Genomic DNA, 18525 nt, shown 5'->3' with positions numbered 1-18525 from the left:
TGTTGTTAAAACTGATTGTGTTGTGTCAAATATTAAGCCGAATAAGAATTCCAATAGTAATGCTTGGTTTACATTTACGAAAGTCAATTTCATTGCTTAAACGTCAAATGAAGTTTGACGTGTACGCAAAGGAATTGACAGTTGAAATCGAGTGGATTTCGTATATGTAAACCAAGCACGAAGTTAAACAAAACTTTAACTTCGACGCCTGAAGTTTTGCTTCGTTGAGGGTTGTTCTATTAAAATGAAATTTGACGTATACGCAAAGGAATTGACAGTTGAAATCGAGTGGATTTCGTAAATGTAAACCAAGCACAAAGTTAAAAAAAAAAACTTTAACTTCGACGCCTAAAGTCTTGCTTCGCTGAGAGTTGTTCTATTGAAAAAGTACAATTTAATTTCTCGCTTTCACGACATACGTCAAATAACTCCTCATCACGAATCCAGTGTATATTTTTGACATTACATATGCAATGGATTTTACATTTTTAATTTACTCAATTCCTTAAATGTAAACGTATTTGTTTTTTCTATGGCAAATCATGGTAAATTTAATTGGATTTCCCGAAATAAATCCCTATGAAGGGTTAACCCGCCAAAAAACTCTAATATAAACGTGCTATTACTAGAACGGTAAAAACACTGGAAATGGAAACAGACAGAACTAGTGCTAATCAGCAACGCCGACACGAATTCTTCGGCGGCAATTTTCGTTCGATAAACTCTTTATTCACCAAAGTGAACCAAGGTGAGAAAAAAGGCGGATAGCAAGCCTTTCTTACGCATTGTAACCGTTATTTCATTAACTCAACTGTTTAACAATTGCAAAGTTACAAATATTTTTCTTAAAACAATAATTATATATTGTTGCGAATATGATGCAGGGTAAGCAAATATAGATGCAGATTTGTTAGTAAATATAAGTATGAAATTATTTTAATTTGCAAACGTTCCAGATACAAACAATGGCGTCGTTCGCCGTTCCCAGCGTTTGTTAGGGAAACGCAGACTCATACAATCTGTACCAGATTTACATTTTATTCAAAATGTAGAAATCTCAAACAATCGTAATAATTCAATCAACATTGCTCCAACTAAACGTACAAAATACGAAAAAGTTTCAACAGCACTCCTCCTTCCCACTAATACATATAGACTCAGATCATATTCAGAGATACAATGTGATAAATCAAATGAAAAGGAAAATAGAAGGAAAACACCCCCAACTTCCAATAAATGTATTGGTTGTAACGATAAAAAGCCACATCTTAAGGAAACAAACACTTTGACTCCTCTAATCAATCGTACATTGAAACAAATCGAGGATAAGAATTTAATATCATCTGGAAAACCTTCAACTCCAAAGTCTAGGTAGCCTAATATATTGAATACAAACCGCCTTTTGTCCGTAAATATTAACACACTTTTTTGCATGTGATTTATTCCAGCTCATCTTTTTCATCTGAAAGAAAGAATGACAAAAGTGCAGCTATTAGAGAAAAGCGTAAACGAATCAAGTCCCATAGTACAGGAGACGATGTACCTTTAGATTTATTACATAATAAATCCAAAGTGTCCTTAGTTAAAACATCGACAGTTAAATGTAGACAGGATATGTCTTCCCTGGTAACTGCAAAAACAAAGGGCTCAAAGCCAAATAACGAAACATACCGTAATCCTAAGATTATGGTAACAGTTAATAACAAATATATGAAGAGAGCCGTAAAACAAATCTTCTAATTTTTTATTATGTAACGTAGCTATCATATAAAGCCGTTATATCTACAAACATACATATATCATTATTCTAATTTAATATCATTATTACAAAAAAAAAGAAAAATATATATATATATATATATATATATATATATATATGTACATATGTATAATATCATGAGTTAAATTCAAATACATACTAAGGTATTTTAAATAAGCACACATGTTTTTATTCCAAATTAGAAATTGCTTGCGGCTTTAAACCTTGCAAATCCACCAGAGACAAGATCCAAGACAAATACTAAAGAAGAATTAAGAAAAATAGATCGACCAATTCCACACTCCAATACATTTATAAAAACGAACGACGAAAGGGCAAATAACAGAAGATAAGACCACTACGATGAAAAATGTTTCAGATGAGTTTTTCCTAGAAATTGATACGATGATGATGGTTACATTTTATTATTACGAGATTAGCAGTTAGCATAGAAAACATCATAGAATATTTCAATTGCAGACAACAATTCAAACAGGTCGACGAAATGCACTAGCTGTCAACTTTTATTTGAAGTTTTCATTCATAATTTTGCGATTTAATTTTAGCGATTTTTGTCGGTAAATCAAAAAATGAATTGGAAAATCGCACTACCGATGTAAGGTATCTAGGTCAAACTAACGTGATAGTCTTAGATTGCAGAATTCTATACAAGCTGTTAGTATAGAAATTATAATTGCTATTGAGGAGCAATGCGGCATAAAATTCATGTCTAGGGATAGGATAACAAAAAGACCGATCATGTATGTAAACTTCCCGTTAGTTTTGTCTTTCTGCCGTTGCAACATAAAGGAGAAACATATCGCAGGGAGTTGATATTCATGATTGGACTGAAAATTTAGTATTGAAGGCACTCTGAATATCTGTGAAAAAATCGAGCAACTTTTCTGTTGTTGGAATCTTATGGACAAAAAACGCCGCGAGAAGGGGTTCTCTATTTTGCAGAAAACTAAGGTGGAAGCTTACGCTGATTGTAATCTTATCTTATGCAAGGTGCTCTAGTGCTGCAATCTAACTATGAGTCCAGTTAGACAATGGTCCTGGAGCAACCCGTATAAGACCGAACTCGTAAACTTCCCGATTTCCAACCATCAGTTTTGAATGGAGTTGCATTAGAAATTTCTCGCCTGACATGGAAAAGAAATATTGAAGTGGGGTTAAATAAAGGTCCTATTGCATTCAACTTCATTGGCAACAGTTGGGACTTAGACCACAAGTCGTGCGCTAGCTGTGTGGTCCCGCCAATTTTTTACTATAGTGGACTGATCTTGTGGCAAGCATTTCGAAGTAAGGCACCACTGTCCAAACTATCCTGGTCCAGTACCAAGTAGCGAGAACAGCTTTAGACTCCGAGGGTCAGTATTATGACGAATTTCACCGGTTGGATATGCGAAGGACTTCAATATATTATATGGTCAACTTGAATCGGTCAATAGTAATCGTACAAGCGATTATATGCCCAGCTCATTCTGATTTGACTCCTCACACTAAGTAATTATTCCAACCACTGACATTTGGGCTGAAGGTAAATCGCCTCTGGATGGTCTGCGAAAATCCATTAATTGAACACCCTTTAAAGCTTAAGGGTTGATGTAGCGTTTCGCTGTAGGGTTAGAACTCTAACTTCAAGTTGGTATAACAGTGTCTTCGACGACTGCAGATTAGAGAGAGATCCAGAAGAGATGAAAACGGCTGAGCATCTCCTTTGCAGGTGTTCCTTGTTGCTCTGCAGAAGCCAGTTCCAAGCCCGGTTAAGAATGGAGGAGGGATATTGTCGCAAGCCAAGGAGATGGACTGACTATTCAGGTAGTGATCTCACACCTCAAAAGAGATCCCCTAAAACCGGGTTGTTAAGCGAGCACATACCTATCGATGTTTTAAAAGATTTGCAGTAGGGTACCAACTGTATTTGAACTGAGCCACGTTGATAACTGGGCGCATATTAGGCTTAGTTTCCAAGTCCTATGCTGCGGTCGATCTCAGTTCTCCGCTGACCAATAACTCTTGGATATACGAACCTACTCACGCCAGTAGCTCAACCTCTTGGGCGACAAAAAACGGAGTGTAACTAAGGGTGGCGACGAAGTCACCAAAATGGACGACATAAACGGCAGTTTAAATAGGCAGTTTAAGATCAATTATAAGTAATTAAAATTCGTAATAAGAACCACGCCAAAGAATCATCTGTTTATTGTTTCAAAAATAAACAATAAATTTGTTTTAAAATATATTTTCTTTTTATTGAAAATATAATGTTTTTTACATTTTGCTAAGTTGAAACATAAAACGCAAAATAATTAAACAATTAAAATATAGATAAAATCACATAGAAAATAATTACATAAATAAATAATGCGTAAAACGAACGAGATTGTTTAAAACAAAATCGAAATGTAAAATTGTCTCATCTCTTATTATAATCGACTAAATTTGTGTTATTCTTTTTTCAATTACATTTTTCTGTTTATTATATTTGGTAACTAGATTGGTTTTATATGTATATAAGCCATACATACATTGATTGGTAGGTAATGCCTGTGTATCATTAATACTATGAACATTTTTTCATGTTTATGATTTGTATACAGTAGCAATTGGGGATTAAACAGTGATCATAAATCCCCAACTATATTTACAGTTGAACAAAAAAAAAAATTAAGCAATAAAGCAAATTGATAAAAAAACGAATAATAAAATCAAATTGCAACAAATCAATATCACCCGAAATTGAAGCAGAAAAAAATAAATAATACTCAATGTCTTTCACACTGACATTGTTTGTGCATGTCTAATTAAAAGTGAAAAACGAAGCCGGCTTAAATTAGTAATTTTGGGATAATTAATTTAAATATGATTTTACTTAAATTAATCAATATATTGTGTGTGTATGTATATACTGTTCAACAATAAATATGTTTCTTTTTTATATACTAACTTAAGCAAAAATTTTAATAATATACATGTATGATATATTTGTCGTTTGTCTATATCCTAATACATTTACATATACAATATAATTTCTGCTTTCTTGCGCTATATAGTTTTAATAATTATGCTGCAAACATAAATGTTGTGTCTATGTTTTTCTATCCATCCATCCATTCGTTTATCAATCGTAGTCAGTTTTATTCTCAATGGGCAAAATTAAAGCGTGATACTGTTTTATGGCATATCCATCGTACCACTTGTCTTACACGAGTCGAAACCCATTTGAAAACTTCACCGGTATGCCGTAATTTCGATGCATAATCTTTTATATGATCTGTGCTGTGGAATTAAGGAAAATACCATTGGGAGGAAATATACATTTTTGCTGGAAAATAAAATTAAATACATTAAGTCACACTTCTATAGATTTTGATGAATATCGTTCCCTTTTCTGTATGAGTAATTGAAAATTGTTCACCATTTCCGGCTACCAAAAATTACATGCACGAGTTATTCCAAAGTTCAATGGCCAAGCCTCACTCCGAGGCAACCGCCTTCATGATCATGGTATCCCCTACGCCAGGTAACCGATTTTAAAATAAATTGCATTTGAGCGAATGTTTTGAACTTTTACGATGTGAAAAATTCAAAACATTCGCTCAAATGCAGTTTAAAGGCTGCTTAAGGATTCTTGTATCCTATATACTACTATATGTTTTCGTGGACAAGTCCATGCTTCCTGACATATTGGTCCAATTCAACAGAATTGGCCGGTGGTCGTGAAAAAGAGCGAATTATATGGTCCAAACATCACATTTCTCACACTTAAATCAAGTTCGAGGATATACTGTATCGGGCATCTCCATCATAAAAGTTTAATATTTTCGTTTAAGGGCTGTTCGAGGATTGTTTTGATATTTTAATCGAAGGTAGGTAGTCCTTGTGATTCCGATTACAAGAACATGTTTTTTCGCAGGCGAATTTAAGATTCTAATGCTTTAAAAATCCTGATTGGCACGATAACTATCGAAAGAACGAGACCCAACATTAGACCACTTCCAAAATTGAATCCACATCAATTAATTTCAAATTGTCCGTATTTATTCGGAACGTCCACAATAGTTACGTTTCAATATTTTTGTCGAAAAGTTGACGTGTGAACAAAGAGGCCATACAATTATGAAAACACCCTAAATGTGGTTGTATAGCCTGTATTCGACCTGTCCGTCAAAAGACATAGGTAATTGCCTATTCAATATGGAGGATAAACACTTTTTAACACCACATTCGGAACTTTGAACGATTGCTGTGCGGCAGCATCATGTTCTACATAATATTCAGGACGCCAGTTCAAATCCCAGTCGGATTGCACGGCGTTTTGATTTTGAATTAATTGATTTAAACGTCAGACTTACCGTTTAATGAAATCTTGGATAGACTTTTAGCATCACAACGGAAGGTATGTTTTTAGCTTTGAATGTTAACACACGAAATTGTCTTTATGTAACTATGAACTGCGCTTTAACTTTGACTTACATTGCGTAGGATTTGTTTTCACTACGCGCCAATGTAAGATATTTGACTTGACTTTCAAGCCAACCAAATGAGTTCAATCTATGTTCCTAGAATACATCAAAACCTATAGAAGATTTTCATCGTTATTTTTGATTTTCTTTGAAAAGGATATAATAACGTCCAAGGTTGATGTCCACCATTTATATAGGTTACATAGGTAAAACCATCACGTTGTCCTTTGCCTCTTATATGATAGTAGTAAGGCAGGAAAGAGTGCAGACTAAATCTGTAATACAAGAGGAGAGTGCGTATAAAAATATAGGTACATTAAAAATGTATCCATTTACATACCTTCGTTTTTCATAGAATAATATGGCAGGTTGATTTGTAGTTAACACATGTAAAAATATTGCTTTTACAGACTGTCTCTCGGCCGTCGTCAAATGGTTTATCAGGGCATCCAATAACAATGATGCAATACCATTACGACGGTGTTTTCGATGTACACCCAATGACAAAATATAACCAATGTCTGCTGTTTTACCCATATTATCGGGTAATATACCTTTATCCTAAAAATAACAAATGCGTTGAGAAATATTGAAAATTCTTTTCTCTTGGAAAATGCCCGTGCACTTACCTCTTTGTTTAAATTACGATATGGTTTAATTTCTGCTACAATTAAACCTATTATAGCTAAATTATATACAGCTGCTAAAGAGAAAAATCTAGAACTGGAAGTTATATCCTCATACCAGGATAACGGATAGTCTATGGGGAACCAATCTTGGCATAAGGTACGAACCTGAAATAATAAAAAAATAAACGTAGCATGCTAATGTTGTTCTAATAAGAATTTTGTAATTGGTCAACTTACCTCAGCCAAGTCATCTGGAACCAAAAACCGTAACTGAACATCATTAACAGAGCAAAGTGGAACATGTTCACTATCGACTCGATTAACATCTATAATTGGTTCCGAAGATGCGACATGCTTATTGTGGCTATTCGAGTATCTGTAAAATTAGGGAATGAGAAACAAAACATAATTTAGAACTAATATTTAATGGAGATAAGAACATATTTTTTTAATTAAGGCCTTTATCGAAATAGATGTGTCGTTAGCAAAAACACACCGTCCACTACTGCCCCCCCTCCCAGTCATATCAAACCGTAAATGACCTCTTGCACGTATTTGTTTTGTTTTTAGCCTATTTGCCACCCCTTGATCATGAAAGAAATTTTTATTAAGAGACAAGTGTCACGCAAAATTAAGCAATTTAGTAACTGAAAACTTGTGAATACCAATAAAAAAAAAGAAACAAAATTTGGGCCTTTACTCACAAATGAAATTGCGCCATATTCCTCCACAACAATTGTCAAGTAGCTAGTGCTAGTGTGCGCTTGAATATACATTTGATTTGTGTCTATGGTGGAACACCCGAACGCCCTTTTAGTAGCGCTTCACAGTCTATAAATTTTGTGTTGCCTTTCAGAACAAAGGCGACGCATCTTCCAATTTAGCAAGTATAATGAGCGTTGATATCCATCCATCAAGTGTCAAGATTCCACATAACACCCAAACCAGACGTCAGCTTAATATGGCCAATAACCAATTATCAACATAACAAATAATATAAACTTCCAAAAAGGTGCCTGTAAATAAAAAGTTAATGTTTTCTATGCTTCGAAATAGTAATACAAATATTCTTCTAACCTTTTATCCAACTTCCAATTAGTTTTTCTTTTTCAACGATTTTATATGGTCAGTACTCAATTAATAATTTCCAAAGGCAACAATAAAAATCCTCATCCATTCAAATAAATCAAATTCCTCCTCTCGCTTTTATTGTTGTTATTTCTTTTTTCTCTCCAATTGTGTACGTTTTTTAATTGAATTCAATTAAATAAGCACTCACACACCCTTCGTCTTCCGTCCCAAACACCCAAAACATAACATAATAAATTAGGGATACGCAACTCGAAATTCGATTAACCGATTAGTCGATATTTTAGTTTGAAATGTCGAAAAGTCGAAGTCGACTTTTGGTTATGGAGAAAATCGAAAAGTCCTCTTTTTTGACGTTTTAGGCTACAGGGTTGTATTTTTCAGCGATTTTCATACCTGGCCTACCTCAATTGTACCATGAGCACGGGGTTACCTTTTATCAGCTTTGTTCCTTTACTTTTTTAATGGTAAAAGAAAAAACTGTCAAAATTGCTCAACTATCTATCTTTTACAAGAAGTTTTGTAGGTCTTCTTCAAGAACAATAAGAATACCATTTTGTCCGCTGTAAGAAGATATTTTCGTCTTCTATAAGAAGACCTATTCGTCTTTTACAAAAAGTTTTGTAGGTCTTCTTCGAGAACATATTGTTACGAATGTAACTAATAGGTTTAAGTTAACTTCCGTTAATTTAAAAATTTTAATTGTTTCGTAAAGTTTTATTACGCAGTTACTTTATTTAAGGGGTAGTTTACACTATATGTAAATGTCATATGCCATGAAATTTTCCATCGTTATATATTCGCTAATATGTGTAATATTGGAGATTTTCCTTACGCCATTTACTCTGTGCGTCCACACCAGCAAAAATGTGAAAAACTACGTCTCCACATTGCCTCCGTGGGTAAATATGGAATGTTTTTATTTCGTGTCATATGACATTGATAGATAGTGTAAACTACCTCTTAGAGAGCAACAGCAACTACCATGTAGAATTCTCTTCATCATTCTAGTTCTTACTTTACCTGTCATTAATGTGCTTTTGTCTGTTTTGCCATAATCATTGCTCTGTTCCTTTACGTGCCTGAGGTTACCATTTCTTACCATTTTTAACCTGCAAAGCGTTCCTTTACTTTAAGCATACAATTTATATGAGAGCAGTTTACCACTTTTACCATTTTTTGCCACTGTTACCATTTTTAAAAGTAAAGGAACAGACCACATGTAATTATCGTCTAGTTTGCTACTCCTTGTATTTCTTGCATTTGTTTGTTGTAATAATTACGTCATTAGTGTGCTTTTCCCAGCCTTGTCAGTATTGGGGATTTTTCCCCAAATTGGGGAATTTTTATTTGAAATGGGGAAACATTTGGACTTGGGGAATTGGGAAAACGTTGAGGAAATCTGAAAAATATTTGGGGATTTTTGGCGAATTTCTATTTTGACTAATAACTTCAGATTATCTGATCTTTTTTAATTTCAGTACGTGAATGGTTGTAGCGCACGTGTCACGCACAAATAACATGCATCATATGCTAACTGATCTCAGTAGTGGGATTCTGTAACTTTTTTTCTACCGAGCCGAAATCGATAATTAACGAAAATGTTCGGTTGAAATACCGAAAGTGCTATTCTGTATTTCAATGTTATCGATATAAAAATTTTACCGACGAATATCGGCAGAATGACGGAATTTAAAAGAAGATTTACGTCATTTCAAAATGAAAAGCCTATACGAAGTATATAAATTATTCTAATTTTTAAACGTTTCTTGCTATTTTTAGGAGAAATGGAAAAAATCACACTTTAAACGACATAATGCTTATTCAAATTTAACATAATTCAAATTTCTAATGAAATTATTTAAATCACAATTGTATACAAAATGATTATGTTTCAAATTACATGTAGAAAAATTCAACCTAAAAATTAAAAATAGTAATTAAAACTATTAATGTACGTTTACATATAGCTATATTTTATTTTTTATTTATTATTTTTTATTTTATTTTTATTCTAAAATCCATTGGGTATACGTAAAAATTCTCATAACCCGACAAGTTCTAATGTAAACGTGGTGTAATATGCGACAAATTGGTTGAATTGTTTTTTTTTTTTCAGAATTTGTATGATGTAGAGGGATATTTTTAATTCGATCGAATATAGAGTGAAAAAGAAGATGTAGAATCCTAACATTCAATATGTATATTTTGAGCAGAATTTTTTAAATTTTTTTTTATTGATGTTATTTCAGAATTACGTATTATCAGGGAATATGACGACCATGGTGATATTCTTTCTTTTATTGTTGATGCTAATCGAAGCCACCAATAATTTTTTATATGGGTAGAAACTGTTACGGAATATATCCTTAAACATATTTTGTTCGTACTGAGGTTACCTGGAGGTTACCAAATGACCCCCAATTTCATCCATTATTTTATAAAATGTATCCATTTCCAATTCGTAAAGTGACATATGTCGCAGAATTTTCTTTTTTATGCGTAAAGAAAAATATATCTCAGCTTACATTTGTATTTGGCATAATATATTGTTACGGAATTAGGTTTAACTAATCTCCGTGTAGACGTTGTTTTATTCCCCGATACGATTTGTACCAAATAAAACAGGGTTCGTTTTAGATTACGTTTCTACAATGCTTTATTTACTTTATTACACTTATTCGGAACTGACTGTTATAGCTAAGTACACAGCTTTACTTTACTTCTTTACTAGTCGATGTTTACACTTCGGTATAAAATTCACAACTCAACTCGTCATTGCCAGTTCCCCTGTATTTATACCCCAAAGTCTCCCTGTTCTAGAGTCCTCTAGAACACATATGGCAACACCTCGAATCTGTGCAGCGAACACACAGACGCACATTCGCACTAAGCGAACAACCTTACTCACATACATACATGGGGGGAATACAATTGGACGACAAGCACAGTAATGACGTAACTACAACAACAAACAGATGCAAGAAAAGAAGTGACAAACTAAACAATAATTACATGACTATGGCAAAACAAAATAAAAGCACATTAATGAAAGGTAAAGTAACATCTAGAATAATGAAGAGAGTTCTACATGGTAGTTGTTGTTGCTTAAATAAAGTAACTGCGTAATAAAAACTTTACGTTACAATTCAAATGTTTTAAATTAACGGAAATTAAACTAAACTAACTTAAACCTATCAGTTACATTCGTAACATTGCCTCCCGCATAAGCCTGTTCGTCCCGAATAGGCACAGTTCCCTCTCGGTGGTATGGGCATTGGTAACACTGCCTCCCGCTTAAGCCTGTTCCTCTGGACTAGACACAGTTCTCTTTTCGTAGTGGTAGCAACTGATTTAGATGTACCCTCTACGCCATTAGCTTTGGACTTTCGCTCTTTTCTCTCCAGGTATCGTGACGTTATATCTTCTTTCTCGGTCACCCTCCTAAGTGCCACCTGGTCGTCATCGGACTTGTCCTTCCTTGTTGTACGGCCGTTTTTCGATGGACCTTTCCTCGACGTACATCTTCGCTTTCTCGTCCTCGTTGCTGGATTTTTCCGCTTTCCTACGGGCCAATTGTCGGCGGCTTCCACCTTCAGCGTACGGACATCGACAGCGATCTCGCCGGATTCTGCCTTTGGGCGATGTTTGCTTTTCTCGTTGTAGCCCACACTTATCGGTATTTCCACATTGGACCATGTCATCACACGGTGCTTTATGTCCAGGTTGATATCGAAGGCAATCATGAAGTCTACACCAAGTATAACTTCGTCCACAATATCGGCCACTATAAAATCGAAAATTACCGATTTTCTACCCATGCTCAGCCTTTGGTAGGCCTTTCCATGCACCGTTGTAGTCTCGCCTGTGGCCGTCCGCAATTTGACTCCATTTAACGGCAATACCTTCCCTTTTACCAAATCCGGTCTAATAATGGACTTTGTTGCACCGGTGTCCAATGTCAAGGTACGCAATACACCATTGACGAAGCCTTTAACCGTTAGGTTGTGATTCTCCTGCTGGACTATGGCTATAGAAATTGTGGGACCATCGTTTTCATCCTCTGCCAGCGGCGCCTCGTGATTGACGGAATTCATTTTATTTGATTCACCTGATGTCTCTCTTTCCAGATTCTTGGCCACCGGTTGGTCGTCGCTTTTTGAAGGCGGTGAGGTGGATCTGAGCCTTGGTCGTTGCAATATGCATTCTCGTGCAATGTGTCCAGCTTTACGACAGTTGTAGCAAGTTTTTCTCGTTTTACCAGCCCCTCGTTTCACACGCATTAGTGCATCCTTTAGCGGATCGACAACGGTCTGGGAATTGTTGTCCTTAACTTGCAGCCTCCTCACGTTGTAAGCTTTAGGTTTCACCAGCATCCTCGCGGTTTCTTGGGCCAGGGCAAATGACACGGTTTCTGCAAATGTTCCTATCGGTGCCGCATACGTCGCAAATTTTATCTCTGGATCACGAATACCACTTGCAAATGTCTCAATCTTTATGCGGTCCACCAATGGATGTGTCTCTCCTGGATATGCCAACTGCGCCAACCGCTCTATATCAGCCGCAAAGTCTTGTAAGGTCTCGTTTGGCTTCTAGACTCTTCCCCTCAGTTCCATTCGGTAGATCTCTTGCTTGTGTTCACTACCGTACTTACGTTCAAGAGCAGCCATTATATCTCCATAGTTGTTCCTAGAAGCGGCGGGAATACTCTGTAATACATCAGCAGCATCACCCTTCAATGCCATAAGGAGTGATACCGCCTTGTCGTTGTCGTTTCATGAATCTCTAGCAGCCAATGTATCGAACTGTAATTTGAACACATTTAAAGAGGTAGAGCCGTCGAACACTGGAGGCTTAATTTTTAACGTGTTATGGTTAGTTCTCACTGGGCCATCTTTGATTTCCAGTTCCGACATTTTCTTTTCTATGCCCAGAATCTTCTCATCTTGAGCCAGAAATTTCTCGTCAACAGACAAAATCTTTTTATCCAACTCTTTAATTTGTACCTCCACGTTTTCTACTCTCTTTTCAATCACCATCGTGATGTTCTCGAGTTTCTCGTTAATTGTTCTAGAATTTACCTCTAATTTTTCCTCTAATTTCCTGGAATATTCTTCACTCTTTCTGGAATTTTCTTCCATTTTAGCATCTAATTTCTCCATCATTTTACTGGAATTTTCTTCAACCATTCTACAATTTTCTGCTTTCATTTCCATCATAAGTCTGGAAGTTTCTTCATTCTTTCTAGACATCTCTTCTAACATCTTACAGTTGTCAGATTTCATTTCCGCCATAAGTCTGGAAGTTTCTTCATTTTTCTTATTCATTTCCATGGAGCTACCTTCTATTTTCTTAATTTCCAGCATCATCATAGCCAGCATTGATTTCAAATCGTCACCCCTGGCAGCTACCGACGAAACTTCCTCAACGCTGGATTCTCCCTTTGCCGGTAACTCGACTTCCTCCTTACCGTCGAACTCATATTCATCGATGTTCATTCCACGGCGCTCGAACTCTTCCAACAAGCGTTTTTGTAGTTCGGCCTTGTTGCCAGTAGAACACAACTCCAACTTAGTTAGCTCCTTCTTCAAGTCTTCCACTCGTAGATCCTTAAACTTCATTGTAGGATGATCGTAATCTCACTTCCTGACACCAATTGTTACGGAATTAGGTTTAACTAATCTCCGTGTAGACGTTGTTTTATTCCCCGATACGATTTGTACCAAATAAAACAGGGTTCGTTTTAGATTACGTTTCTACAATGCTTTATTTACTTTATTACACTTATTCGGAACTGACTGTTATAGCTAAGTACACAGCTTTACTAGGCGTTTACACCAGACAGTTTGTCTTCAAATACAACTCTGATTTACTAACACATGCATACATTTGTCGTTTGTCTCTCAGCTGTCCATCAGTTTTTCACAGACAGCCGGGTTGACAAATTTTTGACATTTTTGTGAAAAAGAAGTGAGATGATAATTCAAATGTGCTGAAAACAAAAGAATATGTACAAAACAAAATATGTGAATGGAAAACAAAAAGAAATCGGTGATTTTTATTCATAATTTTACAACTGTTTTCGCAGTTGTCTAGACGCCTACGTCACACAGGCAAGTTGTGGGATTTTGACAATCAATACATGAAGTCAACTGTCCTGTCATGTGTAAACGCAGGGTTACTTTACTTCTTTACTAGTCGATGTTTACACTTCGGTATAAAATTCACAACTCAACTCGTCATTGCCAGTTCCCCTGTATTTATACCCCAAAGTCTCCCTGTTCTAGAGTCCTCTAGAACACATATGGCAACACCTCGAATCTGTGCAGCGAACACACAGACGCACATTCGCACTAAGCGAACAACCTTACTCACATGGTACAATAATTCATAGGTAGGCCAGTAGTGGGATTCTGTAACTCTCTACCGATGGAATTAACGACAAATGTCGATAGTTACCGATATTTGTCGGTAAGTGCTATTCTGTATACAAATTCTACCGATTTTTTTGTCGGTAATTATCGAAAATCCTCGGTCAGTTACCGACGAAAAAAAAGGAGTCGTTAAGTCTACCGACATAAAAGAATTTTCATATTTTAAACAAAAAAATCAAGATTTTAAGAAATGATTTTGGAATATATATTATGCCAAATAAAAAGGTAAGCTGAGATATATTTTTCTTTACGCATAAAAAAGAAAATTCTGCGATGGATTCTTTCAGTCTAATTAATAGGAAGCTTATGATACTTTACGAATTGGAAATGGGTACATTTTATAAAATAATGGATGAAATTGGGGGTCATTTGACAACCTCCAGAATTGCGCGAAAAATTTCTGAGAAAATAAAAACTATTTTCAGTACGAACAAAATATGTTTAAGGATATATTCCGTAACAGTTTCTACCCATATAAAATTTTATTGGTGGCTTCGATTAGCATCAACAATAAAAGAAAGAATATCACCATGATCGTCATATTCCCTGATAATACGTAATTCTGAAATAACAGATCAATAAACAAAATTGAAAAAATCCTGTTCAAAATACACATATTAAATTTAGAATTATACATCTTCTCTATATTCGATCTTATTAAAAATACCCCTCCACATCATAAAAATTCTGAAAACAAAAAACAATCCAACCAATTTGTCGAATATTACACCACGTTTACATTAGAACTTGTCGGGTTATGAGAATTCATATGTACGTATACCCGATGGACAATAAAAATCCACTGGAATAAATAAAAAAATAAAATAAATATAGTTATATGTAAACGTACATTTATAGTGTTAACTATTGGTCTGTTCCTTTACTTTTAAAAATGGTAACAGTGGCAGAATATGGTAAAAGTGGTAAACTGCTATCATATAAATTGTATGCTATTAAAAGTAAGGGAACACTTTACAGGTTAAAAATGGTAAGAAATGGTAACCTCAGGCACGTAAAGGAACAGAGCATATGATTTTAAATTTTTCTACATGTAATTTGGAAAATAATCATTTTATATACAATTGTGATTTAAATAATTTCATTAGAAATTTGAATTATGTTAATTTTGAATAAGCATTATGTCGTTTAAAGTGTGATTTTTTTTCATTCCATTTTGAAATGACCTGCATCTTCTTTAAAGTTCCGTCATTCTACCGATATTCGTCGGTAAAATTTTTGTATCGATAACATTGAAATACAGAATAGCACTTTCGGTAATTCAACCGAAAATTTTCGTTAATTATCAATATCGGTTCGGTAGAAAAAAAAGTTACAGAATCCCACTAAAGGTATGAGAATCGCCAAAAAAATACAACCCTGTCGCTATGGCTTAAAACGTCAAAATTGTTTTGATGAATGATAACGAATGAGTATACAAAGAAGAAGAAGAACGAAATGTTGAAATGAAAACAAAACAGAGTTGAATTTTTTTGATCAATAATAAATATCAACTCTGCATGTCAACACGGTTTTGACAGATTAAGCCATAACAAAAAAAAAAATTAATCAGCTGTTAGCTGTGGCCTACCTAAGAATTATTGTACCATGCTTACTCACATACATACATGGGGGGAATACAATTGGACGACAAGCACAGTAATGACGTAACTACAACAACAAACAGATGCAAGAAAAGAAGTGACAAACTAAACAATAATTACATGACTATGGCAAAACAAAATAAAAGCACATTAATGAAAGGTAAAGTAACATCTAGAATAATGAAGAGAGTTCTACATGGTAGTTGTTGTTGCTTAAATAAAGTAACTGCGTAATAAAAACTTTACGTTACAATTCAAATTTTTTAAATTAACGGAAATTAAACTAAACTAACTTAAACCTATCAGTTACATTCGTAACAATATATTCCAAAATCATTTCTTAAAATTTTGATTTTTATTGATTTTTTTGTTTAAAATATGAAAATTCTTTTATGTCGAGACTTAACGACTCCTTTTTTCGTCGGTAACTGACCGATGATTTTCGATAATTACCGACATAAAAATCGGTAGAATTTGTATACAAAATAGCACTTACCGACAAATATCGCTAACTATCGACATTTGTCGTTAATTCCATCGGTAGAGAGTTACAGAATCCCACTACTGGAAAGAAATGCTTTCACAGATCTTGAACTATAAATGTTTTCTAATAAATTAGTTATGGATTCTGCCTAAACTTTCCTGTTTCCCTGTTTGGTGACTGCTCGGCCTAATTAGTTGTCACTGTAACTTTGGGTGTCAGTCGATTATGCATTTTAACGGAAATATGAAATACCTCTGACCAAGTTGGGTGGGCGAGATAGACTAAATAACATCTCTGCGTTGTTGCGTGGTAGGGAAATTTTTACCCTGTTGTCGGCGGTATCCTACCTAGTACTGTTTATTATATCAGGAAGCATGATCCAAACGAAGGATCAATGCAACACTCACCGACGTAGTTCATTTTATTACTAGGCGTTTACACCAGACAGTTTGTCTTCAAATACAACTCTGATTTACTAACACATACATACATTTGTCGTTTGTCTCCCAGCAGTCCATCATTTTTTCACAGACACTAGGGAAGACAAATTTTTAACATTTTTGTAGAAATAAGTGAGATATTAATTGAAATGTGTTGAAAACAAAAGAACATGAACAAAAAACAAAATATGTAAACTGAAAACGAAGAGAAATCTATGATTTTCATTCAAAATTTTACAACTGTTTTTGTAGTTGTCGGGACGCCTACGTCACATGGGCAAGTTGTGGGATTTTGACAATCAATACATGAAGTCAACTGTCCTGTCATTTGTAAACGCAGGGTAAGGAACGCTTTGCAAGTTAAAAATGGTAACAAATGGGAACCACAGGTAAGTAAAGGAACACAGCTATTGTCTGTTAGTTAGCGACGACCCAGGTTCGAATCCCAGCCAGGCTCAGCTGAATTTTTATTTTTAAGCTTTGCCTTTTTAGGGCGAAGGCCATTATTTGTGAAGCTGAAAACACCTACAACGTTTGGGTAAAGTTTTGTGTCGTTTTGGCCGTTTTTACACTGTTTGGCATGATGCCGAAAAATTCAAATTCATTTGAAATATATGCCGACAAACAGATAAACGCTGGACTTTGGTGTCGTCGTCGCCCTGTTGTTGTTTTTTTCTCGACGTTCAACGCAAAACTTTAATCAAACGTTGTATCTGTTTTCAGCTTGAGATTTTTAATTAATTTAATTAATCGAGGTGTATGACCTAGGGAGATTATATTGAAAAATTGATATCTAGCGAAGTCCTACGCACACATCAACCGTTATGCGACGATCGTTTCGTTTTTCAATATTTTTAACCGTAAATGCGTCGGGACACAAGTCTTTTCGCAATAATATTCATCCATATAAATACTTTTTCACTCTTCGAGTAAACTCTTACTCTATTTCGAGCATTTCCACTCGCGAGTAAAAATGAGCAAATCGGAGCTCTGCCCCTAAGAGACAATTGCATGAAAAGATTCTAGACAGTATGTAGATGATGTACAAATTATTTAAATAAAGTAACTTCTAAATAAAAATTTGCGTTGCATTTCAATTTTTCAATTAGCGGAAACTTATCTGAACTAATAGTACGTTTATATATAACCGGATTTAACAAACCCACTGGGTTTCAAATGTCATTCCTTTGCGTATACGTCAAATAAATCCTCATTAAGAAGGTTAACCCTGCAAAAGGCTATAATATAAACTGGCCTTAACTTAAACCAGTCACATTCGTAACAATATTTTTCGTAATTGACATTTGTTCAATGTTTTGAAAACAAAACTTGTCGGATTGCTTGTATAAACGCAAGAGGCAAGTTTAAATGGCAACAAGAAAAACTGCCGCAAGGAAAATCTCCTAATGTATGTAAATAGGGACTAAATTAAACATTTTTTAATTCAAGTGATTTTATTGAAATAAAATCATATTAGTTTTTCATAGGTTTTTATTAAATTTTTAATCCTAGTAATAACATAAAAGCGTAATTCATTAGATTGTTTGATTTCTTATATGCCATTTAGATACGACCTCATTATGTGGATTTAGAGCATCATCAGGTTTTATTTGCTAA

General features: G+C 34.8%; 2 protein-coding genes across 2 annotated transcripts; one reads left to right on the top strand and one right to left on the bottom strand.

Moving 5' to 3' along the window:
• Window positions 1-751: 751 nt before the first annotated feature.
• LOC141403474 (uncharacterized) lies at window positions 752-1780 on the top strand. Its single transcript, XM_073985939.1, has 3 exons — window positions 752-885; window positions 957-1371; window positions 1449-1780. Exons 1-3 carry the CDS (start codon window positions 876-878, stop codon window positions 1738-1740), a joined length of 717 nt encoding a protein of 238 aa, XP_073842040.1. The 5' UTR covers window positions 752-875; the 3' UTR covers window positions 1741-1780.
• A 2211-nt stretch (window positions 1781-3991) lies between these two features.
• Naa60 (N-alpha-acetyltransferase 60) lies at window positions 3992-8180 on the bottom strand. The gene is made up of 7 exons (XM_073985985.1): window positions 7938-8180; window positions 7565-7876; window positions 7098-7236; window positions 6861-7025; window positions 6572-6792; window positions 6393-6506; window positions 3992-5041 (listed from the first exon to the last, which is right to left on the bottom strand). The coding sequence occupies exons 2-7, from the start codon at window positions 7579-7581 to the stop codon at window positions 4909-4911; spliced, it is 789 nt and encodes a 262-aa protein (XP_073842086.1). The 5' UTR covers window positions 7582-7876; window positions 7938-8180; the 3' UTR covers window positions 3992-4908.
• Between the last annotated feature and the right edge of the window lie 10345 nt (window positions 8181-18525).

The sequence above is a fragment of the Musca autumnalis genome, unplaced genomic scaffold (assembly GCF_047663935.1).
Source record: "Musca autumnalis isolate F117 unplaced genomic scaffold, ASM4766393v1 scaffold_4, whole genome shotgun sequence".
NCBI classification, from domain to species: domain Eukaryota; kingdom Metazoa; phylum Arthropoda; class Insecta; order Diptera; family Muscidae; genus Musca; species Musca autumnalis.
Note: the sequence above shows the minus strand (reverse complement) of the source record. Positions and strands in the feature narration are given on the sequence as shown.